Raw genomic sequence first — 27,030 nt, 5'->3', positions numbered from 1 at the left:
CAGAACGGCCCTTCTCCTGCGGCATTCTGACTTGGTCCCAAAAAGCTGGACTTAGGCTCTGGCGGGCAGACTTTTCAGGCTCGAAATCGAAGCCGGTCGCTCTGCTATTCACACAGAAGCAACTTTGAAAAGCCCGCCCACGCTCTTACTACCGGGGACTCCGAATCTGATTGGCTCACAGGTTCTTATAGTATTTTCAGTTTCATTCACAAAACTGAGCAGCCAATCAATGCGTGGGAACTTTCCCAAGCAACCAATCAGAGTGAAGCTGGCTGGAAAAGCCGGGTCAGCCCATCTCTCTATCCCTCCTTTCTAACCCCCCCTCACTCTTTCTGCTCACCATTCCTCACACCTCTCTCTCACTCCCCTCCCTCGCCCTCCTTTCTCTCTCCCACTCCTCTCCCTCGCCCTCCTTTCTCTCTCCCACCATCCTCTCCCTCCACCTCTCACTCACCCCCGGAGGGACTTCTACTGTCTAATGGCCCCGCGGTGGAAGGGAACTTGGACCCCGCAGCTGAGTGCAGAAGTTTAGCCTGACTTCTGGGTCGGAACAGCTTTCGGTGCTGGCCGGGTGCACCAGGGAGGGGTGGCGGGTTTGGCGAGAGAGGGACCCGCAACTGAGAAGAGCTGGGACATTGCAGCTCTCCCCGTCGCCGACCCTGATTGCTTATTAAAACGTTTGTGTCTCATTCAAATGCTTTTCTGCTCTATAAACCCACAAAGATCATTACAGAAGGCAGCTCACACATCTCACTGACACAGAGAAGCAGCGTCACAGCATATTGAATGAGATCACGTCGGGTTTGTGAAAATTAAATTCAATGAACAAACGTCTTTAGGATGATACAAAGACGTTTCTTGCTATTCTGTAAAAGTGTATATGTACTTACTTTAGGATGATACAAAGTAAGTACATATACACTTTTACAGAATAGCAAGAAACGTCTGTATAATTCTAAAGCAAGTACATCTACACTTTTACAGAATAGTAAGAAACATCTTCGTATTATCCTAAAGTACTGTACTGTACATATACACTTTTACAGAGTAGCAAGAGATGTCTTGAGTTCTCAAGTAGTGAAGAGGTTGAGAAGAATGAGCAGATTCTGGCAGCTGATGGTGAGGAAAATAAGGAGCAATTGAAGGGTTTCCCAGAAGACACCTCAAACACTATCAGTGCTGGTACAGCACAATCTGTTCTTCATGCAAACAGTAAGTTCAAGAAAGAAGTAAGAGTCACAGCTACCAAAACTTGCTGCAGTTTGTTTTAAATATTCAGTTTCTGTCTCTTTATAAAGGGATCTTGTGGGTCACAGCATCCTCTGGCCCCAAAGCATGGTGTGACGTTTATACACATCTCAAATCGGTGCATTTACCATTCGAAAAGTTCAGCTCTATTCAAATAAATGGGACATTTTCTTCTTCTGCAAAGTAAAGTCATTCTCACTGCATATTTATTTATTTATTTATAAAATATTTTATCAGGAAGTAATACATTGAGAGTTACCTCTTGTATTCAAGTATGTCCTGGGCACACAGTAAAACAAATAATACATGGTTACAAGTACAGTTACATAATTGAACAGGGTATACATTATATACAAGACATTGCATGCACAGTTAAAGAAAATATATATTATGAGCGTATGAAACAGTTACAGACCAGGTTAAAATGTGAGACAGCCTTAGATTTGAAAGAACTTAAGCTGGTGGTGGATGTGAGAGTCTCTGGTAGGTTGTTCCAGTTTTGGGGTGCACGGAAGGAGAAGGAGGAACGTCCGGATACTTTGTTGAGCCTTGGGACCATGAACAGTCTTTTGGAGTCTGATCTCAGGTGATAGGTGCTGCATGTGGTAGGGGTGAGGAGCTTGTTCAGGTAGCTGGGTAGCTTGCCCATGAAGAATTTAAAGGCAAGACAGGAAAGGTGAACTTTGCGCCTAGACTCTAGTGTTGACCAATCTAGTTCTTTGAGCATTTCGCAGTGATGTGTGTTGTAGTTGCATTGGAGAACAAAACGACAAATTTGAATTGTAGAGGGTGTCAAGTTTGCTAAGGTGGGTTTGAGGAGCCGAGCCATATACTATTCACGAAGGGCCTGAGTTGGATAGATTGTTATTGAGAATAACGGGAAATATTTTTATTTAGCACAATAGTAAGCTGTATACCGTTCTTAACCCCATTACACAGAGCCATGTATGTCCTCATATACATCAGCGTTCACAGATATACAGTTGTGTGAAAAAGAAAGTACACCCTCTTTGAATTCTATGGTTTTACATATCAGGACATAATAACAATCATCTGTTCCTTAACAGGTCTTAAAATTGGGTAAATACAACCTCAGATGAACAACAACACATGACATATTACACCGTGTATCATATGGGAGAAAAAAGAACCCAGTCTTCCAGCACTCAATCACAAACAAATGTAGAATTGTAAATTTAAAATACTTTATTAATAACCAAGAATAAAAAAAGGGGTGTTAAAACGTAATTAAACGGTGTATTACAACAGCACGTGACTGTGTCCAATTATAACCCACCTAGAGCTGGGTGGGTGGATGTAGTAGTAAAATCCCTTATAGATATTCGGGATTTAGACTGCTATATGTTATAGCTTCCTAAAAAGTATAGGAGAGGAGCCTATAAAAATTCACCCAGAAGATATTGTCAATGTTAGTGTATCCGGGCATGTGGTGCACACTCAGATGATACACTAATGGTGCAATTGTTCTATAGTATACTATGCAAGGTCAGACCGTATCCACCCATATTGTGGGAATAAACTGCTTCCTGCGTGGTATCTACAGCGTAATCGGCGCTAGGTCTATTGCGGATTCATATTACGCCCACATAGTAAAGTAAAACACAGGCTTAAAGGCAAATATTAGGTGAGGTATATATTAGCATTCATCAGGTATATAGTTTATTTTCTTACTGCAGAGTGTTGATTGATATAGAGACACCATAGGTGGTATTGATAGTGCCGTGGTGTTTCTAGGTGTGCTGTAAACCCTAAGGGCTCACCTATGTTACTGTCAGTGAGGTGTAGGTGGTCTTAACCCAGTATAGAACTCTGTGTGTATTGTAATTGCCTGTTGAAGCAACCTCCACTGTGTTTGTGGTTGCTGCAGCTGAGATCAGCACTGGTTATGGGGCTAATAAATACACATAACAGCTGACAGAATATATGAATCTACTAAGCAGATGAACACACTGACGAAATGCCAACAGTACCAACTAATAGGGTGTATGTGGGGTTAATGATGGGATGGATTCAGTGTACAATCACCCCACCCCCCTTCCCTGTATAGCAGCTATATACCTAATGCCAGTTTATAGAGGGGCCGGTCTAACTATAAATCGCATAGTCCCCTATATCAGCGCTGATCTTGGTTATATCAGCGCTGATCTTGGTTATATCAGCGCTGATATGTTCGAGGACATGCCTGTCTGTAGGTGAGTTGAATAAACCCCTAGAGGTAGGAGGATCACGCTGTATGGTTACAAAGCGCGATCCCGGCTTAACATGCACGCCGGGGGAAGCCGCAAATCTCTCAACGCGGATCAACATCCATCTGCTGTTGAATTTCAAATGAACTGGCTTCCCGCGTGTGCAGGAGAGGATTGCCGAGGTAGGAGGATCACGCTGTATGGTTACGAAGCGCGATCCCCGCTGAACATGCACGTCGGGGGAAGCCGCAAATCTCTTAACGCGGATCAATATCCCTCTGCTGTTAAATTTAAATGAACTGGCTTCCCGCGTGTGCAGGAGAAAAATGCCGACGCGCGCGTTTCACGTAGTGAACGCTTCTTCAGGGCACGTAGGGGGAGGTCCCTGCGTGTGGAGGCAAGTTTATATAGCCAACGTGAGAGTGCCTGTTCTTACACTTAACCCCTTCGTTACTGCTGATAGACGGATACAGTATCCCATTGCCATAGATGCACTATATGTGGTCTGCAGACTAGTAACTGCCTTATTGCCAGATTCAATATGCCCATTAGGCCGTTGCATAAGTGGCAAACTAATTACAACTTTTGTAATGGGCTGAATGGCTATGGCTGCAATACTGGTAATATATGTGATGTATTACTGTTGTATTTACTCACAGAGGCTGGGGTGTTCGTGTTGTAAATTTTTATATTCATGGTGAAGAGTGATGGTTGGTCACTAATAATGAAGGTAAGTCTATGATTCTAGATCATACCAAATGCAAATACACTGTATTCCATTGATTGAAATAAAATGAAATAAACTAAAAGCACACTATGTCATTGTTTTGTTTGTACTCAATTCATTGTCAGAATGTAGGTGTATGATGGCTTCCGAGTGGCTGTCAATATACTGCAAATAGTGCAGGGGAAAAGGAACATGGGGGTTGTTTTATGCTTTCCGTTCAAATTAGTGGGTACGGTGTTATAAGTATAATTCCTGGGTTTGGATACAGGAATGTTCGGGATTCGTTTCTGAAAATGGGGTTGGTAACAGGGGATAAGGGATTTATATGAAGGGGCTAAACACGAAGCCCTCATTGAGTCCAAGTGGATTTAGTGTTCCCAAGGTATAAATCCACCTGGCTTCGATCTTTAATAGCTCATTGTCCCAATCCCCACGTCTTATTCCTGGAGAGAATTGATCTATCCCCATGAAGGTCATGGCTTTGAGGTCTCCAGGTTGGCACCTGTTGGCATGATTGGCCACTGGAGTATCTAACTTATTCCGGATAGAGCCCACATGTTCGAGTATCCGTATTTTTAGTGGGCGGCGGGTTTTGCCCACGTACTTTTTCCCACATTTGCATGTTCCCATGTAAATTACTCCCACTGTATTGCAGTTGATAAATTTGCGTATATCGAAATGCTTTCTGTTATTGTGATTACTGAAGGTTTTAGAAACTGTCATATACTGACAGGCCTTGCATCTTTGGCAATGGTAGTTGCCGTTTATACGGGGTGGTAGCCAGGTGGCCCTTGGTGTTGCCACATTATAGTGGCTATGGACCAGATGGTCTCTCAGGTTTTTGGCACGTCTGCTGACCATTGCTGGAAAAGTTGGTATGGAATCGCATAAGTCTTCATCCGCCCTTAGTATGTGCCAGTATTTCTGTAGGACTTCCCTAGCCACCTTCCATTGTTTGTTGAAGGTGCCTATGAATCTTACTGTTCTTTGTTCTGGCTGTGTTGTTTTATCCATAACCAGTTCCGATCTGGCTTTATGCTTTGCCCATTTATATGCTCTTTTAATTGTTGTTTGACTGTATCCCCTTTCAGTGAACCTTTCCTTCATGTCCCTCGCCTTTTCCTCGAAATCTTCATCCTTACTGCAGTTTCTTCTTAAGCGAAGAAACTGCCCCACTGGTATCCCCCTGATGAGGGATTTGGGGTGATGACTGCTGGCTAGAAGTATGCTGTTTGTGGCTGTCTTTTTACGATATATAGTCGTTTCAAGATTGCCATTGTCATCCTTCGTGATTAGTAGATCAAGGAAGCAAATTTGTTTAGGGCTATCAACACTCTGCAGTAAGAAAATAAACTATATACCTGATGAATGCTAATATATACCTCACCTAATATTTGCCTTTAAGCCTGTGTTTTACTTTACTATGTGGGCGTAATATGAATCCGCAATAGACCTAGCGCCGATTACACTGTAGATACCACGCAGGAAGCAGTTTATTCCCACAATAGGGGTGGATACGGTCTGACCTTGCATAGTATACTATAGAACAATTGCACCATTAGTGTATCATCTGAGTGTGCACCACATGCCCGGATACACTAACATTGACAATATCTTCTGGGTGAATTTTTATAGGCTCCTCTCCTATACTTTTTAGGAAGCTATAACATATAGCAGTCTAAATCCCGAATATCTATAAGGGATTTTACTACTACATCCACCCACCCAGCTCTAGGTGGGTTATAATTGGACACAGTCACGTGCTGTTGTAATACACCGTTTAATTACGTTTTAACACCCCTTTTTTTTATTTTTATTTTTTTATTTTTTTTTATTCTTGGTTATTAATAAAGTATTTTAAATTTACAATTCTACATTTGTTTGTGATTGAGTGCTGGAAGACTGGGTTCTTTTTTCTCCCATATGATACAATCAGTCTCCATCCAGTCAGCACCTCACTGTGGTTAGCATCAGCTGTGCGGGTTTTTCTTTGTGTATAGCATATTACACCGTGTCATGATTTATTTAACAAAAATAAAGCCAAAATGGAGAAGCCATGTGTGAAAAACTAAGTATACCTTATGATTCCATTGCTTTTCTGTATGACTTTATCAGTCTCTCACATCGTTGTGTAGGAATTTTGGCCCACTCTTCTTTACAACGCTGCTTCAGGTCATTGAGGTTTGTGGGCATTTGTTTATGCACAGCTCTCTTAAGGTCCAGCCACAGCATTTCAATCGGGTTGAGGTCTGGATTTTGACTGGGCCATTGCAACACCTTGATTCTTTTCTTTTTCAGCCATTCTGTTGTAGATTTGCTGGTGTGCTTGGGATCATTGTCCTGTTGCATGACCCAATTTCGGCCAAGCTTTAGCTCTCGGACAGATGGCCTCACATTTGACTCTAGAATACTTTGGTATACAGAGGAGTTCATGGTCGACTCAATGACTGCAAGGTTCCCAGGTCCTGTGGCTGCAAAACAAGCCCAAATCATCACCCCTCCACCACCATGCTTGACAGTTGGTACTGTATGAGGTGTTTGTGCTGATATGCTGTGTTTGGTTTTCGCCAAACGTGGCGCTGTGCATTATGGCAAATATCTCCACTTTGGTCTCGTCTGTCCAAAGGACATTGTTCCAGAAGTCTTGTGGTTTGTTCAGATGTTACTTTGCAAACCTATGCTGTGCTGTCATGTTCTTTTTAGAGAGAAGAGGCTTTCTCCTGGCAACCCTTCCAAACAAACCATACTTGTTCAGTCTTTTTCTAATTGTACTGTCATGAAAGATTAGATAGGGGTAAAGGTCCCCCCCAAAGTAGACAAGTGCTACAGAGTAAACAGTCTCATGTTATAAATAGTAAATCACTTTTGCCACGACATCCGGACACATATGGAGTGAGAATTTAACGTAGTTCTATGTAGCCTTTGATACTGCACTGTATGCCCCTATTGTGGGAATTGACCGAGCAATGAGTATTATAAATCAAAACAGGGATGACCAGTGGGGGTCTCTCAACCGACACTGGACCCCTTAAATGACCTGCATATATGGTCAGTTCACCTGGTTCAGCTCCATAGAAGAATGTGTAGATAACTCACTGTTTGTTGTCTCGTGGCTCCGTCCGGGTAGGCGTGCTCTGCTATACATATGATCTGAGACGGAACCTCTCTGTGAAGGGAGGAATTAAGCAGGCAGCGCTGGACAAAAATAGAAGGCTGAACTGTGCTGGTACAAAAAATGTATTTATTAAGTCATAACAAAAAACGGGATGAACCCCCTGCTACACTAACGCGTTCCACCCCTGTGGGGCTTTGTCCAGTCCACAGTCCAGCCTTCTATTTTTGTCCAGCGATTCCTGCTTAATTCCTTCCTTCACAGAGAGGTTCCGTCTCATGTACTGTCATGAACTTTAACATTTAACATGCTAACTGAGGCCTGTAGAGTCTGAGATGTAACTCTTGGGGTTTTTGCAATTTCTCTGAGCATTGCACGGTCTGACCTTGGGATGAATTTGCTGGGATGTCCACTCCTGGGAAATTGGCAATTGTCTTGAATGTTTTCCACTTTTGAATAATCTTTCTCACTGTAGAATGATGGACTTTAAATTGTTTGGAAATGGCCTAATAACCCTTCCCAGATTGATGAGCAGCAACAATTGCTTCTCTAAGATTATTGCTGATGTCTTTCCTCCTTGGCATTGTGTTAACACACACCTCTAGACCAGCAAACTGCAAAAACTTTGGCTTTTATAGAGGTGGTCACACTTGCTGATCAATTAATCAAGGCATTTGATTAGCAGCACCTGTCTGCTACTTAGCATCTTAATTCCTATGGAAGCAGTAAGGGTGTATTTAGTTTTCCACACATGGCTTCTCCATTTTGGCTTTATTTTTGTTAAATAAATCATGACACAGTGAGTTCACAAAAAACACTCACAATTTAAAAGAAAAGAGTTTCGCCTGGTAAGGGAGGAGATATCACTCCCACTTGTAATAACTCCTGGAATTGTTCCTCTCTGTCCAACCCAATCACTGGAAGTCAGATGGAGCCCATGTTAGCATGTCTGGTGGTGAAAGCAACCTCTGGGGATTCCGTCAGCAGGCGTCCCTCACACCGTGTGCTCATGTGGGCTGGCCTCGCTTCTATCGTGTATCCAGGAAGTGACATGTCTGGAAGTGCGTCACTGTGTACCGGGGGGGGTGGAAGTGGGGGAGGTCAAGCAGGAGCTCAATCGGTGTAACCGGCAGCAGATACCATATGGTTATTGACTTTCTCTGCAATTCAGCATTGTCAGTGACTAGACACTGTGCTGTGCCTTTAAATACCATTTATTTGTTCCTATTTCTATCAGTGGTTCTCTGTATATGTTTCATTAGTTTTTATTTATTTTTTAGTTCATTGTTTGGTTCTCTTCACCTTGTCTGATTGACCCTATCATTATTGCAAAGGCACTCCGGTAGACAGTTTCTGTCTCTGGTTAATGGTTTTTTGTCTAGAGTTAACTACACTAAGCGCATCTTTTTTTTTGTTGTTTTAATTTTGTTTCACAGTTGTATTAGTGATCTAACGCAGCAGTTGAGAAGCGCCACTGTCGCAGCATCATTTTTATACTTTTGTGCTCTACTGCCACTTAGTATCACTGAAGTCGCTACTGGTGATGACATACTAAGTGGCAGTCGAGCTCAAAAGTACACTGCGACCGTATAGTTTCTCAGCTGCTGGTTTAGCTCACTGCTAGAAGATGCCACCCTGTAATAACAGAGGTTGTGGGTTCTGATCCTGTTGGGCCTGACAGTATTCCTCCTCACAGATTCCCTTAGGACCTGGCTTGTCAGTATAGGCCTTGTAGCAATCTTCTATGGGTGTGGAGTGTGAGTCCTTTAAATATACTTTGCATATCTCCCAGGTGTGCTCCTTTTTGAACATAGGTGTCTCCCCACATGTTTGGAGGGTAGTTTCCGTTGATATACAGCATGGTACCTGAGAATTTGGATGTGCAGATATCCGAATCAGCATATAGATTTCTTCTATGATGCAGATTTTGAGTTGAATTTGTACTTTTGAGACTGATTATGGATTTTTCCCGCTAAAATGAATTTGTAAATTTGAGGCGGATTTGAATTTGGAGGAAAATTTGGCACATCTCTACTAACAATACCACAGGGAAACATAAATAATTACTGACTCCTTTATTCTTTCTAGTTTCTCAGCAAGAAGGTTCCGGGAATGAGGACACGGACACACAATGTAACAGGACATACGGTTTGCGAAAAAAAGAGAGAAAAATGTATACAGAAATGAACGAACTAGAAGACGATGACTATTTATGTATGTTTCACTCCTTATTGTGTCAATCTGTTTCAAATGTTACCAACATTCAGAGCTCATCACATTCAAACTGGGCTAATGCTGAAATGTTATATCAAAATGCATGTATGTTGTAGTGTTTTGAGCATGTAGAGATTTTCAATCACTAATACATTATATCATATTTTAAATGCACTCTGTGTACCTGTGTCTAAATGTAACATATAAAGGCTTTGCAAATAAGACATTTGTCATTAGATAACACTTTGTGCCAGTCATTGGTTATTATTTCAAACTGTACACATGGGAGTGCACTGAATACGGATACAGTAGGTTATCCCTGTCATGAGATGAGCCCAAAAGAGGGGTGGCTTGGCAAGGGACCAGGGGAAACTATGGAAATATATACTGTGTGTGTATATATACACCCATTTGTGAAATATACTGGACACCTAACAAGCTCCTATTGAACCCCCAAAATAACCACAACATATATATAAGCATATGAGTGTCACAGAGGAGTGCTACTGAGCATGGCAATATATATTTAAAACCAGAGACAGAACATAAAACACAGACAAAGCTCAGTTTTAGCACATCCCGTGAAACTCATACACGGTACAGTGCCTAAATAAATATATATGTATAAATATCTATTAAGTAAAATGGTCTTTTAGTTTGACATTTTTGGCCAAAATTGTTGTAAGCCCCTGAGCCAACTTCACGGCAGACCACAATTCAAGGGTCCCTAACGCTAATATAAATTCTTAATAACCTGTGTAATAACAGGAAGAATGATTTATAGTAAATCTGTCAATATTAGTTGCAAAGTTCTAAGTCTGATTGAAGCCTTTATTAACCTGTACATTACCAGGAAAAGCACTCTGTATTAGAGTTGTCACAACAATCCTGCAAGCAAACAAGTTCCCCTGTGTGGAAGATGCTATGTAGTGAGCCCTTAACCATTTAAATGTGGGAGGGGGTGAGCTTAAATTAAGTAGGAGGTTGCCAACCTCCAAATCAGCCAAGACTAGCTGAAACACAATTGTGAAATATACTGGACACCTAACAAGCTCCTATATAACCACAACATATATATAAGCATATGAGTGTCACAGAGGAGTGCTACTGAGCATGGCAACTGAGCTTTGTCTGTGTTTTATGTTCTGTCTCTGGTTTTAAATATATATACACCCACACACACATACATATACGTCCCACTGGCAAGTGCAATTTCCCGCCTGCTGGTGGCGGCTCACTGTCAGCCATCTTGCTGGAGACAGGACTCACAATCACTATGAAATTGCTACTTCCTTGTGCCGTGTTTGGCGTTGCATTTCAGTTTATACACAGGACGTGCTGCTCCTGCAGCTCTACCCCCAGTGACACTGAAGACAGCAGAGTGGCCAGGTGAGAAGCAGGAGCTGCAGCAGCAGTGTGTGCTGTGTATCAGTTTTGTGGGACTTTAGATGCAGAACAGCAATTCCAAAGTGGTGGTGAAACCCATCGCGTGTAAGGGGTATAATGTGGGGGGTCTAGAGAGAAGGAATGTAACATGTATTTGGGAGGAGAATAATGTGCAGGGGACTTTACCCCTTGAGTGCCAGAGGGGTCAGTAACATTGTAAAATTGCTTTGCTAACCTCTCTGGTGCTCTAAGGGCCAATGTGCAGTGATGTGGGGAGTGGTGTGTTAAGGGGATAGGCGAGGACATTGGTGGTGTGAGGGACAGGGAAGGTGGGGCAGTGAGAGGCAAGGAGGGCATCTGTTTCTTAATGTGCGTTTTTGAACAGGTGCAATGGGTGGACAAGGGAATTCAAGAACAATTGTGCAGAGTAAGTCCTATTTTATAACAAAATGTTGTATTATTTTATGTGTACAGAATACTATTTTGCCTGGAAAACATATGTACAGTTTTCTGTGCTGGTGGTTAAAGCTCCCACTGGGAATTTAATATGACCAGTAGGAATGTGCAATATCATTGGTTGCAGCTTCCTATTGGTGGACACCGGCAGCCATGTTGGTTTTTACATGAGGGAGCACCAGCACTGAACACTGCATGTATCCTGGTAATCAGGGGGTCCCCGGAGCTGAAAATAACACGTTCCAATTATGTGATAAAAACAATTCACCATTTGGGTGGGATTGCTGCTTTAAAGTGACGAACAGAACTGCATGGCTACGTAACATTGGAAGAACTTTTAAGTATTGATGTTGCTGCATGAGTCTTATCTTTCCATCTGCTTCTCATACTCCGTCTAGTTTGTGAGGAATGTCAGGCGTTTTTCATCGATGAATGTGCAGTGCATGGATCTCCAATCTTCATCCAGGACTCTGCCGTTGAAATGGGAAATGTGAAGAGATCGTACCTTACTCTGCCTCCTGGGATGAGCATCAGGCCTTCTAGCATTCCTCGTGCTGGGCTTGGTGTGTGGAATGAGGCTGCAATCCTTCAGAAGGGTGTACATTTTGGACCTTATGAGGGGATCTTAACGGATGAGGAGGAAGGAGCTAATAGTGGCTACTCTTGGCTGGTTGGTAGTTCAATCTTATATCGTGTAATATTTGAAATATGGAATTAATCTACATACTAGTTTCTGCCATGTTCATCATAAATCATTCAGTTTCTGACCTCACACAGTATTTAGTGTCGGGTAACAGTTACTAAAGTGTCATCAAGCCTTTCCATCAAAAATTATTCACTTGTGAATGTACTAATAACTTTTTTTTTTAACGAAAACAGATCACTAAAGGTAAAAATGATTATGAGTATATTGATGCAAGGGAAGAAAAGAGTTCTAACTGGATGAGGTAAAGTCTTTTTATATATATTATTTAAATCATCCCTGACACCCTTTGCAGATATTTTTTAATGTGGTCACTTTTTCTTATAAAGCAGCGCTATCAAGCACGGCACGTTACTAAACAATGCATGAGAAAAGAATGACATGGGATTATTACTTGCTGCCTACCTTACAGAATATATAGGGCACATTCATCAAGTGCTGCCATGGGTTATCACACCTGGTCTGCTGTTAACTCCCTTTGACTTGAAAGGGAGTTAACGTGTCCATATGTACATATTTGAAATGCTGAATGACGCCTGTCTTTGTTGTGTGTGGTACAGTAACTCTCCTTTCATTTTAATCCAGGGCACCTCTAATTATCCACTTGCTTACATTGAAAACAGCTGCACTGCATCTTTGCTATTGTTTAATACTCCACACGCTTTCCTCAGTGCTTGGGGGGCTTTACTTGGGAATGAAGCTGTTATCACTATATTTTAACTAGTAATTATTACTGCTGCTTCAATGACTCTTTAAAGTAGCTGCAGGTCAGAAGCATTATATCTGTGTAAGGATGCTGCCCAGCTCCATGTGAAAGCTGCCTTCCCTGTCAGCTGTCTTTGTGATTGCAATGTGAGCTTAAGTACTTTTCCTGCACCCGATCCCTCTCCTGTTTATTCAGCATCTTTGTGTTACTCACATTGGCACTTGCCCCTGTTTGTACTTCACATTTCAGTACTGTCCCTGCATCTGACCTGATACTCTACTTTTACTCTGTACTTAGGGTTGCCATATTTCAGTTTTTATAATACGGGACGGCGATATCCAGTATGAAAGTGTGACGTAATAATGAGGGACGAACGATTTGTAAACCCTTTGAGCTGAACGGTATCTCCCGTGTGGCCGCTATATTTTTTCTGTTTTATCCTCTCTGTGCTTGGCGTGATAGGGAAAAACGTACGCTGACCTAACATGTAGCGGTGGGAGAAAAAATAACGCCTATAGGGGTGGGGGACAGGGTATTATGAGATGACAAGGCAGTGCCAAAACTTTTATTTTAATAATTTACTAAGGCGACATCTACAGTATCTGAAAAGGGAACTATTACACTCACATAGCAATCTATTATGTTTTTATAACTGATTTCATCACAGTTATTTTAAATTCAGACATTTCCCGTCAAGGCGCCAAAATATGGAATAGGCAGACTTTCCTAACTCCAAAAATGAAGCCGGTTGCTCTGCTATTCGCAACAGAGCATCTTTGAAAAGCCGCCTTTGCATCACCGATTCAAGCCGCTAGATGGTCTGGTTCTCTGATCGGGCCGACTCCTTACATACACTCCGCTGAGCTATCTCTAGCATGGAAGACGGAGTGGCGACCAATCAGAGCGTAGGGATTCCTCCCACCAGCTAATTAGAATGGGGGCTCGTCTGGCTGCTGACGTCAAAGGAGGGGGCGTGCCAAGCCAGCTCGAAATGCCCGGCGAGCGGGAAATATGAATCGGCCAATGAGAAACACGCTTACCAGCAGCATCTTCCCCCAGACAGCCCATTGCCACCCGCTGGGCAGGCTCAACCATGTCTGCCAGACCAAAAGGTGCCCCAGCGGGGTGCTCTTTATTCTCCGGACTTGGTACTTCGCCCTCCCCCGCTCACCAAACGGTTTTCTCACCGCTGGACATCCTTTCTCTTCTTTGAAGTCAGATGTCTATGCAGACATCCCGGCGCCTATATAGATGCCCGGACTGACTGTATAGACATTAATACATACAGTATACAACATTAAAACATTGTTTTAATAAACACACACACATTCCCAGCTAGCTCAAACTCCTACACCCATCCCATCATGAATATATATTTATGCCAAAATGAGTGCTACTGAGCGTGGCAAATGTATACAACAAAAGACAGGGGTGCCCAATGCTACATCAAATTGACAAAACATATGGTAATAAGTATAAAGTTTAAATACTTCAATAAAAATAGTAATTACTTGGTTATTTAGTTAAACCCTTTTAACTAAACCAGGGTTTAACTAAATAACCAAGTAATTACTATTTTTATTGAAGTATTTGAACTTTATACTTATTACCATACATATATGTTTTGTCAATTTGATGTAGCATTGGGCACCCCTGTCTTTTACTGTTTTAATAAACTCATATCTCTGGGGAATCCTTACACGTGTAGCGCACTTTCCCCCACCCTATGGAAGATATGGCGAATACGGTGTGCGTGGTGCGTTACCTGTGGCTCATAGGGCCTGAACCTCCGCCACTGGGAGTACCTGATTCTTACAATGACAGCGTCTCCACCTGCAACGGATCCTGACTTGGAGGGATGTACCCTTACAGGAACAATTATAATGAGACACGCACACAAATATATATGCTAACAACCTTTTACTGAACACAAATAATATTGGTACCCTGTCCCACACAGTAAAATAGAACCCAACCTGATAACAATAGTGAGAGTCCCCAGAGTACATTGGGTGCCAGGCACCAATCCCTTGATGTCCCTTTCCCAATGTCAAGGCCCACCCAAAGTGTTGGAGATGGTGCTATCCCATGGAGTGTAAGTGCACGTGGTTAGGTACCTGCACGGGGCTCCAGCACCCGGGTATTGCAGAATAACAAAGAGGATCCGTCTGATCAAACATTGTCGACCGCTATGGCGTCCACCTTCGCATTGGGTGAATTATGGCGCGGATAATATAACCTTACCGTCTTTACCATGTGGAGAAAACAGTGTAACTGTGGTGCTCAATAATTGTAACCAGTTCCATATAAAAAGAATGAGAACATTATAGTTCCATAATAATAGTCCAATAGATGATGGAGTGCCCCCAATGATTATAAATAAAGCTGGAAGGGAATAGTGACTAGTGGAGTCTGCTTGACATCCACAAAAATGAACACTATAATGAATACCCAACCAGCTATACTAAATATAAAGCACAATGTCTGTGGCATACAGTAAATGATGAAGCACTGCGGCTATTTACCTGTGTAACCCCAGGGCACTCTGAACATCAAGGACGTGCAATCCATCCAGGGTAAATACAGCAGGGTAGAGATGAAGATGAAGCACAACAAGAGGAAATCCTTCTTCCGGTATCCAGAAAGGAAAAAAGGCCAGGCCACTCCAAAATTGACAAAAAGGGGGATAATTTATTGCAAGTTTACATACAGAGGATAAAGTGGGACTAGATGAACGCACCTATGCGTTTCGTACCGAATACTTTATCAAAACGTGTAGGTGCGTTCATCTAGTCCCACTTTATCCTCTGTATGTAAACTTGCAATAAATTATCCCCCTTTTTGTCAATTTTGGAGTGGCCTGGCCTTTTTTCCTTTCTGGATACCAGAAGAAGGATTTCCTCTTGCTGTGCTTCGTCTTTACCATGTAGCTGGTCTGGTCCCAGACCTCCGGCCGCAGTCACCGCGTGGCGTCTCACCGGTTCTGTACCTTACTATAGGTAGCTACAGGGGAAAGGTCCCTGACTATGGGCTCTCTCTATTGCAGCCACAAGCTACAGTGAGTCGGGGCCCAAGGGGGAAAAGCTCTGGCCTAGTCCCGGAGAGAACTCAACTAAACATGTAGATTGACTTCTCTATCCCACGTGCCAAAACTGATAAATATAAGTTTAAACTCTGGTGCAAAGGGACAAACCTATAGACATTTGTACACAAATAGTAAGAAAAGAGTTCTCACTAAAGAATCCCTATAGTTGCACTCTAAGTACATTTGTTATTTAAGAGATATAAATGATCTCCGAGAATATTATTCTCACATAGAGAACACTATTGTATATATTGGTTCTCTTATGTACCACTGAAAATACAAAAACAAAAAATTTTATTACAAAAATTCGTCGTAACTGTATAATTATTTACAATGTGCTTAAAAATCCCCCGTGGAGAACCTAATTGCCAGATTCTGATGTAAGTACAATAAGGTTGTGGCATACTGTACCTTTCTCTGCAACGTCACAAGTGTAATTGACCTCAACAGCGATAATACCATAAATTGGCTAGCTGAAGGTTAATACAGCAGTATTACCTTTTAAGCACTGTAGGTGCACTATTAAGAGGTTTAAACAGTACAGATAGCAACCTCAAAAATTGCTACCATTATTTTAGCCAACCTAAGGTATTGTTAAGTGGGGCGTGTAGCTTAGTATACTCTATATACCATCAACCCACAAAAATGTGACGATCTGTGACCATAATGTAGTGGATGTAATTTGGTATTAGTAAATACTGCTGTCACTGTGAGCCTATTTAAGCTCTAGGGCAGGCCTGCACGACATACGGCCCGCCAGGGCTCTCTGTGCGGCCCGCGATGACTCCGGCCGGGCGCCAGTTAGTTAATTAATTACCAGCTCCTCTGCGGCCGCTTCCCCCCGTGCTCCCAACGTTGGACGGAGGGGGAAGTACCAGCCAGCTCCTCCTACGGCCTGCTTCCCTCCGTGGCCAGCTTCCCGTTTCCCCCCGAACTCACCTCCCGTGGCCCTCCCCCCACGAGCTCACCGCCCGCGCCCCCAAGCCCACCGCCTGTCCCGGGCAGCTGCCGCAGGTATATCGGGGGCAGGAGGGGAAATCGTCCGACGGCAAGCTGCACCCACCCGGTCAAGGTAAGTCACTGTCAAGCACCCAGTCACTGTCAAGCACCCAGTCACTGTCACTGTCACACAGTCACCGTCGTGTAATGTTATTTTCTGTATCACAATAAGAAAATAGTTAAGTAAAAGTTGCGCGCTAAAAGATATTTTTTTGTGGTAGGTGCGCTATGGGTTTGGGGGGGAAACCAGCTCCTTTCATTTGTCCCAGGCCCCATCATTTCTGTTGGCGGCCCTGTGGGTGATATGTGAGGTGCAGGGGGGTCATTGGAGGTGCAGGGGGGGTCATTGGAGGTGCATGGAGGGGTCATTGGAGGTGCAGGGGGGGTCATTGGAGGTGCAAGGGGGGGTCATTGGAGGTGTATGGGGGTGGTTTGAGGTGTATGGGGGTGATTTGAGGTGCATGGGGGGTGATTTGAGGTTCATGGGGGGTGATTTGAGGTTCATGGGGGTGATTTGAGGTGCATGGGGGTGATTTGAGGTGCATGGGGGTGATTTGAGGTGCATGGGGGTGATTTGAGGTGCATGGGGGGTGATTTGAGGTGCATGGGGGGTTATTTGAGGTGCATGGGGGAGAGCGATGTGAGGTGCAAGGGGGGAGAGCGATGTGAGGTGCAAGGGGGAGAGCGATGTGAGATGCAGGGGGGAGAGTGATGTGAGGTGCAGGGGGGAGAGTGATGTGAGGTGCAGGGGGCTGGGATGTGTGTGCTGTGCAGGGGGGTATTGTGTGTTTGATGTGGAGGGGGAGTATTATGTGTGTGGGTGAGGGGGAGAGATGGGGGTATGGGAGATAGATGGGGAGTATCGCAAAGGTTGATAATGAGGGGTTCTGGGAGAGATATGAGGATGATGATGAGGTGTGCTGGGGGAGATATGAGGATGATGCTGAGGTGCTGGATGAGAGATGATGGTGATGATGATTTTACCCGTGCGGCCCAATTTTTTTTTTCCTTGGAGCAGTTCGGCCCTTCTCACTTTACGAGTTGTACAGGCCTGCTCTAGGGAGTATGGTAATTGTAACAGGGTGTGTATCTACTGTAATTGCTAAAGTGTTCCCGAAGTTCACGGGAAACGTACGTTGGGTAGTCGTGTTTAAGGGCTGTTATCATAGACAGGAGGAGGAGTTTTGTAATTGTATGTAGTTTTCATGAAAAAGTTTTTTTAACCTCATATCTGGTGAGTTCCCCACTTCTTTTCATAGCAAGCGGTAGTCCACTCGATCATTTTTTGTTTCACATGATGTAATAGCTACGTCCTAATAATCCTGCTGGTTTTCCCAGGGGAGATGTCATTCTGTGCTCCTGTGCAGAGCAGGACGGGGATCTATCGCTACGTGGGATAGTAGGGAGCGTGTCTCGCTGTCCGTTCTGTCATCAGTGAGGGAGTGGTCACGTGACCCCGCCATCACTCAAAGGGTTAAAATAACTGCTTTACTTATTTGTGTCTTGTGAAAAAAATCATGTTCTGTATTTCTCCAGGAACATCGGATACACGCATTAGTTGCTTTGACTAATGAGGGTATTATAATCATTTTTGTTTTTTATTGAAATGTTACGTTTTTATGTTTGCTAAACGGGGTTTTCTCCTTGCTAGCTATCCTAAGCAATCCTTTTCCTCTCACCCCACACACGTCTTTCCCCGTCTTTGGAAAGCAGGGCCACATATTTCTAAGTTCTATTTAACCAGAGGCAGCTGTTTGACATTATGGATAACTTTAGTTGCTGTCACCTACAGTACACTACTTTACTGGGCAGCTAATGCCAAATCTATATTCCCCAGACTATTATGCTAAGTGCCCATTATCATCACTTATTGTCCTACTAAATCCTAGCCAAACGTCCCGAACCTACTGAAGAACAGAAATATTCATTTCATTTATTAATTAAACAGCTTGTCAACTTATTTCCCCAATACCCCAAAAAGGGAAGAGTTACCTGTCTCACATTGTTTGTCTTACTGTGTTCACATTGCTGTTTGTGTTCTGTATCCACCTTCCTCCCGCACACTTTATTTGCCTCCCAGGTACTGATTTGCAGGTGATTATTTTTCCATATCCACTTTGCTTCTTCTATTTACCTGTAACGGTATTTCTGGCCCTCCTGACCCACCCAATCTCACATTGGCCCCTGTGGTCTAACCGGTCCCCATTACATGGTAGTGTCTGGTGGTGCACCTGTTGGCTACAGGACTCCTGAGTCTCCCGCATGATGGTGTTGGGGAATGTCAGCCCAGACAGGCAGCTGAGGTAGTGTGCGTGAGTCCTACCTACATACAGTGCAGCGCCTCCACCTCATCAGGATCCCTGCGTCCGCATAGAGATGGTTCTGATGAGGACCTCCTCTGTGGTGCCTTCCTCTGCGGAGTAACTTCACACACACATGAGGGTTCTTTTGAAACAGGGCATCTTTATTGATGGTTCAGCAGACTGCCCCTCGCAGCGGTCAGCTCAGCCGCTCATCTTCTCACAGCACACTCTTTCAGAAGATCTGCCCTCCCAATGGAGTTGGATCACCTCTCCCATCAGGGAGATCACCCCCTGTGCCAGGTCCCTGGACACAGGATAGACACTTGCTGTGTGTTTGCCAGCCTTACTGCTGCAGACCTTGATCAACCTTTTACTGCAACTATGATCTCTGGAACAACTTGTAGAAATCCTAAGAACCACTAACTTTGGGCAGTGCTGTGTCTTATATCTTAGGGAATAGCCACACCCCCTGTGTCACTAACAGTGGACATAGAGTATGTTACCACTCCCCTGGTGTACATATGACACCTCACCAGGGTGTGAGGGCAAACCTCCATAATTGATGCTGGCAATCCTGTATATTTACCAGGCAGACTGCCAGCATGGGAAAGAACTGTGCCATTTTAAAACATGGCTACATACCAAACACTAGATTCACTAGAGTGCAATAGCCCCAATTGCACTTTAACAGCCACCAAAGTAAATGGCAATGAGCATGTGATCACAGCTGTTCTTTACACCTCTGCCCTCACTCCTGTCTTCTCCTCCCTGCCTTGTTCAGCACCATTGCTACCTGTATGTAGCCTTACACGGCTTGTTCAAACAATGTTCAGACAGAGGTGAGGAGACACTATGAAAAAGGATGGAAGTAAGACTTAATGTGCGCTCTTACCGTTTTATTCTCCTGCTTTAATACTATGATGCCCTCCTTCCCTTAATCAGAGATATCAAGGTCATGCCTGCCTTCCTCAGGGGTACACTTGCATGAGACCTTTTCATACTTATTCCTTTTAAGCTTTAAGCTGCATTTCTGAATTTGTATTTGATCATATATGTTCATGACCCTGCATTTGAGCATAATGTTAGACTTCTCTTACAGGAACTGGTTAAACTTCTTTAGTTTTATTTTTTCTTATTCAAGCCCAAACCAACACTGTTACCTCATTAGACTTTGGCTCAAGGTTTTTTCTATAGTCCAGTTTCCATATCAGTCCAGGGCATGTTATAAGCTCAGGTTGCTAATGGAACACATGACCAGGGAGGCGGTCAGGCGGTTTCTCCCTCCCCCCCGCCCGCTTTGTCCCCTTACATAACCCAATAACGACAGGAGACGGTAAACTGGAGGTAAAGATTGGCCGCGGCTATTTTATTAATACATAAACTACGAGGGGTAAATGCCACTCCTCGCCAGAGTGTACTTTCCCCAGGAGGGCGAGGGTCAGCCGGTTATCGACGTCATGAATATCTGACCTCGCCCACTCGTGCTCCCCCCGGGCTCAAACGGCCCAGCTCCAGTCTGGCAAGAACAAGCACCTACCCCCCCACGAGCCGCCGCGACAAAGGCAAAGCTGAACAACGACCCCTCCTGCTTGGAACCTTGTTCCTTTCAAGATCAGCAGAGTAACAGACTTCCGTACTGCAACAGAACAGAAGCATTACCATCACATACAGTACATGTCCCATGTTACAAATCCCCCGCCCACGCTTCGTTAACGGTTACCACTAGATTGCCCCAACCTAATTAAGGGGATGGGTGGGTGGGAATTCGCTGGCGGGAGGCAAAGAAGAGGACTTGCCCCCGCCAGCTTGGCCTTAAAAAACCCCGGTTGGCTCCTCCCCCGGCCAGGGGGGGGCGGGCCAGGGGGGAGAAGGCTGCGCCCCCCCCCGCTCCCGGCTTTCCTGCGACTGTACAACACCTTGTTACATCAACCCCACTTTCTATTTAGTTCCACTGGAAGAGAACTCACCTTTGTGGCCCTCGTGTCATCTTGTCTGGGACTTTTTATTACAGCAGTGTTTTTTTGCTTTTTTTAAGGAATGAGAAAGTAGTCAGTGGCCTGTGATTCCCGTGTGGGTACATACAAGTGAGCCGTCGTATATACATTGGTCTCCATTAACTTCTGTTTCAAAAACTAGAGAAGAAAGAAATGTCGTCACATTATTAACAACTTGTAACTTTTTTCTGCTCTTCCTTTATAAAATCGACATTACTTTCAGACCTCACTAACTGTCCCAATTTTAGGTTTGTAAATTGTGCGAGAAACGAGGAAGAACAGAACCTTGTGGCGTTCCAGTACCACAGGAAAATCTATTACAGAACCTGCACAGACCTCCCCCCACACACAGAGCTCCTTGTCTGGTATGGAGATGAATATGGGAAAGAGCTTGGTATCAAGTGGGGTACGCTGTGGAAAAGTAACGCGCCAGCACAAGGTAATCAGGAATATGTGTGTTATGTGTTTTTTTACATCTCTTACATTACTGATATTAAATTGCAAATATTGACAGATCTGCATTTAACATTATGGGTCAACTAGAACTTAAAATCACTAAACCTGACTTGAGTCAAAGGGCCGGATACATCAAGCTGCGGTAACCAAAAATGCTGTATTAACGCCCCCCCAAAAAGTGCCTTCTTTTAATTGTGCAATACATCAGTGTGTTGCACCGCCAAAACTAAAGCACCTTTTATCTGACCCGTTAAAAGCATCGGATCCAATAAAAGCCAGAAATTATACCTCATGTTTAGGAACACACTGCCATACATCAAGTTTCGATATTTATCAGAATGGGAAGAATGGCAGAAATAACGCAAATATTTTATCGCCTGCTCCAGGCTGATGTTAGTCCTGTCTTTCCTATAAATATACTGGTCTTTTTACTGTATACATAGGCCAGATAAGCTAAACCAACCTGAAAGAGATGATAACATAGTTATTATATTATAATACATTACATAAAATATTAACCCCTTAGTAGTCCACTGTTTAACTAGTTATTGGTTTCCATGACTAGCTGACCACACATGTGGTTTTAGACATTAACATAAAAAAATTACACATTTAAAACAAAACAAAAAAGAACATTCAAAATACATTTTACACATGAAACCATTGATTATCACTGTGGATAACTAGGCCCTCTCAATGGGGGGCCCCAGATATCCACATTGGCAATAAATGGTAACTACACACAGAGAGAACTCCCGCACTGCTACAATGTGAACCGTGTTTGAGGTGCTTACTAGGTAAGGGATAAGGTACACAGGAGAAAAAGAAACCTAATATACCAGCACTCTATCAAACTGAATGTATAGTGACATAATTAAAATACATTTTATTAATAAACAATGAATAAAAAAATGGGCTTTAAAATCTGAGAATGTGTTAAACAGCACGTGACTAATCATTGGTAACTTAACCAAAGGTAGTTAAGTGATGTATACATATGGAGATCCTTTATGGATATTCAGGATCTGTGGCTATATATATATATATAGCCTCCTTGATTTTGGAAATAGGTCCGTAGAGTAACCACCATAAACTAAATGTCCATCCACATATAAAAGTATATCTCAGAGCTGGTATGTGCTCTGAATCTGTGGTGACATATAAGTAGTGAGAGGTAATAACTATGCCAGACACAGCAATTGCTGTGTGTATCCACCTATAACTGCTGTATGCTTACATACCCACATTCAGAGCTGCATGTCCTAGAACTGGAGAAGGCACTTAGTGATTGCACTCCCTAGAGCCCTCAATGTTCAAAGTCTAGGGTGTCTGAAGGGGTTAATGCACACACCCATAGAGGGTACTAGGAGCTGTGTTAATAATGAGAGAGAGTCTCCATAGAGTCCTAGGCATATGATAGTGTATAGCCTCTGCGCAGGATACAAGCTGCAGTATATATTGACACTCGGTGGGTATATAACATAGGTGCAAAATAACCCAAATATCCACCTAGTCAGTTGGTTTAGGCAGGCAGTGTACTATATGAAGCACTGCTGATTGGCTCATCCGTGAAGTATCACGGCAGGATCAATAAACCTGTCGAAAGCTCTGTTCATGCTCCTTACCCAGCCGGGATGTAACAGCTGTTTGAAGCAGAGCCCCGAAGGAGGCAGATGTCAGGTGGTCGGGTTTACTCAGAGCCCACACGAGCAAGTAGGTAAAATTTACACATACGGGCAGGTAGCACAGTGATATCTGGCCATGCTTTGCCCCCTACATCAGCGCTGATCATGAATATATCAGCGCTGATGTGCTCGAGGGCAAGCCTAACTTGTAAGGTGGATTCAGAACGGACCTATATTAAACAAGATCCTACTGTGTGCTAATAACACAGAGGAACAGAGTATATAGACAGCACACGGGGCGCCAGCAGTATCGCAGCTAGGAACATATCAGTCAATGCTGCACTGCCCTGAAGAAGCGTTCATTCGTGAAACGCGCACGTCGGCCACTTACCTACTCCTGACACGCGGGAAGCCCTTTCATTTGAATGCAGCATTGACTGATATGTTCCTAGCTGCGATACTGCTGGCGCATTACCTCTCACTACTTATATGCTTATATACTAACATTGAGGGCTCTAGGGAGTGCAATCACTAAGTGCCTTCTCCAGTTCTAGGACATGCAGCTCTGAATGTGGGTATGTAAGCATACAGCAGTTATAGGTGGATACACACAGCAATTGCTGTGTCTGGCATAGTTATTACCTCTCACTACTTATATGTCACCACAGATTCAGAGCACATACCAGCTCTGAGATATACTTTTATATGTGGATGGACATTTAGTTTATGGTGGTTACTCTACGGACCTATTTCCAAAATCAAGGAGGCTATATATATAGCCACAGATCCTGAATATCCATAAAGGATCTCCATATGTATACATCACTTAACTACCTTTGGTTAAGTTACCAATGATTACAGTCACGTGCTGTTTAACACATTCTCAGATTTGAAAGCCCATTTTTTTATTCATTGTTTATTAATAAAATGTATTTTAATTATGTCACTATACATTCAGTTTGATAGAGTGCTGGTATATTAGGTTTCTTTTTCTCCTGTGTACAATAAATGGTAACCTAGTAACACAAAAATACATCAACAATATTAAAATACATTTATAACCGCCCTTCATTATCCCAGTGGCTAACCGCTAAGGACATGAAGGGAGTTGGTGGATGTACCATGTGATGAAGACCTTTTTCTGGGTGCTGGGACGTCACCATAAAGGGAGCAAATCACATTCCACAATTTTGCGTTGCCCCCACCACCATCGTATACATGTGTGTATATTTACACACACACACACACACACACACACACTACTGATTCTCCTCCATAAAAACATTGCATTATAATAAACACGTACCCACCATAACTTTACATACGTATGTTTCACCACACTTAGTAAAGTTATGGTGGGTAAAAAAGTGACAAAAACCCTCCACAGTAAAGCATATAACAAATGGAAATATTACTGTATGCTCATTCACATGTCTTTGACAGGTCTGCAATCCCGTCTTTCACCATTAGCACCCAGCACACAGCACTTCCACTGCAGCAAGGGATTCTGTGAAATAATATGCAAATGAGCAAACAGTAGCAGAAGTACAGACTCCCTGTTTCCTTAAACAAAACACATCAACAATTGTATTAAATAACTAACACAGTTCTGGAACTCACTGGATGATATTAGTATAGCTTAATTAAGTCTGACTAACATCTGTGATATCAAATACAATAATTATTTACTGTATTTGTTTTCTGCTTTAACAATGGAGATTTAGCAGAAAGTTGGGTCATCCTATAACTATTAGAGACCGGGTACATGGAACGGTAACGGGAACACCCGGTGACTGATATCTGAGCACCTACTGAGACACGTATTCTATTCATTGTACAAGGAATTTTTAATGATGCCTTCACATCTGAAACTATCGACTTACTATCTGTCTAAGGATTTGTGTCACTTTAAATGGTGTTTTGCATCTGGTGACACTTCCTTTTAAATCTCTTAATATTATGATCCACTTTAAATGTATGATCCACTACATATTCTCTCCCGGCCCTAATGCTGCACATGTGCTTTGCAATGTACATCTACTCTCCCGGCCCTAATGCTGCACATGTTGGGCTTTGCAATGTACATCTACTCTCCCGGCCCTAATGCTACACATGTGCTTTGCAATGTACATCTACTCTCCCGGCCCTAATGCTGCACATGTGCTTTGCAATGTACATCTACTCTCCCGGCCCTAATGCTGCACATGTTGGGCTTTGCAATGTACTTTTACAGTTTACTTTCATCCTAAACTGTTTGTGATATACCACTTTACGTCTCCTTCATGACCTTTTGTAAGAGAGTTTGTGTAACAGGGATTTTTTTTGTCTCTCGTCTAGTACAAAGACCAGCACAAATACCCCACCCATGCCAACACTGCAAGGTTGCTTTTAGCAGTCAGGATTACCTCCTCAGACATCTGAAGTTCAAACACCCAAATGTGTATATGGAAAAGATGAGGACAGAAGAATCTTGCAGATTAGAGAATCGATTAGAAAGCAGCATTCCAATAACTGTGTCAGAAAATGCAACTTTCAGCCAGTCAACGCCATTTATAAACAATGTAACTGCTTCTCATTCAAAAGGAAATATATTAGAAGGTGCCAAAGGAAAAGAGCTTGGAGACAATGGGAAGAGTCAAACTTTGTTATTAGACCACAAGAGGTCACACACAGGGGAGAGACCGCACGTATGTGGGGAATGTGGGAAGGGATTTAGTCGGTTATCCCACCTGATCACACACAAGAGGACACACACAGGGGAGAGACCGTATGTATGTGGGGAATGTGGGAAGGGATTTAGTGTGTTATCCAGCCTGAACCTACACAAGAGGACACACACAGGGGAGAGACCGTATGTATGTGGGGAATGTGGGAAGGGATTTAGTGTGTTATCCAGCCTGAACCTACACAAGAGGACACACACAGGGGAGAGACCGCATGTATGTGGGGAATGTGGGAAGGGATTTAGTGACTTATCCCACCTGATCAGACACAAGAGGACACACACAGGGGAGAGACCGTATGTATGTAGGGAATGTGGGAAGGGATTTAGTGAATTATCCAGCCTGAGGACACACACGAGGACACACACAGGGGAGAGACCGCATGTATGTGGGGAATGTGGGAAGGGATTTAGTGTGTTATCCAGCCTGAACCTACACAAGAGGACACACACAGGGGAGAGACCGCATGTATGTGGGGAATGTGGGAAGGGATTTAGTCAGTTATCCAACCTGATCAGACACAAGAGGACACACGGGGGAGAGACCTCTCTCTCTCTTGTTTAGGGATAACGCTCACATATAAGTGCAAACATGTGCTTAATATCTGGGGTTTGCCTGAGCGAGGGCTTAGAATATGTGTTACGCGAAATTATATTGAAAAGTGACTTTACTTTATTATGTATAAAATAAGCATTGTTAAAGGATAAGTTATAACTTTTTAAAAGCATATTATTTATATAATCCCCTTTGTAGTATTATTTAAAGTTAAATGTTGTATATGTCCCTGTTGTATGTTCTAATAAAATGTGTGTTCCCCATTATTCTAGAGCTGTCTGGTCTCACTTACTGTAGCTGCGGAATGGGACATTTTGTCATGGCCTTTTCACCACGATCAAATAGCCATCGGCGTTCAGATCGGACCCTGTGGGGGGCACGGGACTGTGGCGGGGCACTTGACTGGTGCTGGCACAGGACTTTGGGGAAACACGGGACTGGGGAGGGACATGGGACTCTAGGGACGCACGGAACTCTGGGGGCCCCTCGTTCACCTCAGGGTTTTGATTTGGTTTCCGTTTTGGCGGGAAA

General features: G+C 43.3%; 1 protein-coding gene across 1 annotated transcript; it reads left to right on the top strand.

Moving 5' to 3' along the window:
- The first annotated feature begins 1,051 nt into the window (after window positions 1-1,051).
- Window positions 1,052-26,756, top strand: LOC142475111 (histone-lysine N-methyltransferase PRDM9-like). Its single transcript, XM_075581130.1, has 6 exons — window positions 1,052-1,212; window positions 9,383-9,508; window positions 11,749-12,020; window positions 12,230-12,297; window positions 21,389-21,579; window positions 25,559-26,756. Exons 2-6 carry the CDS (start codon window positions 9,466-9,468, stop codon window positions 26,506-26,508), a joined length of 1,524 nt encoding a protein of 507 aa, XP_075437245.1. The 5' UTR covers window positions 1,052-1,212; window positions 9,383-9,465; the 3' UTR covers window positions 26,509-26,756.
- Window positions 26,757-27,030: the final 274 nt, after the last annotated feature.

This window comes from Ascaphus truei, chromosome 2, assembly GCF_040206685.1.
Source record: "Ascaphus truei isolate aAscTru1 chromosome 2, aAscTru1.hap1, whole genome shotgun sequence".
NCBI classification, from domain to species: Eukaryota; Metazoa; Chordata; class Amphibia; order Anura; family Ascaphidae; genus Ascaphus; species Ascaphus truei.
The sequence above is the reverse complement of the archived record's forward strand: the minus strand, read 5'-3'. Positions and strand labels throughout refer to the sequence as shown.

Bases quoted from the DNA above. Each gene is read 5' to 3' on its own strand.
- LOC142475111 (XM_075581130.1), top strand. From the start codon at position 9,466: ATGTATACAGAAATGAACGAACTAGAAGACGATGACTATTTAT. The intron at 9,509-11,748 runs GTATGTTTCACT...TACTCCGTCTAG, and splicing joins AGAAGACGATGACTATTTAT to TTTGTGAGGAATGTCAGGCG. The intron at 21,580-25,558 runs GTAATCAGGAAT...TCTCTCGTCTAG, and splicing joins AAGTAACGCGCCAGCACAAG to TACAAAGACCAGCACAAATA.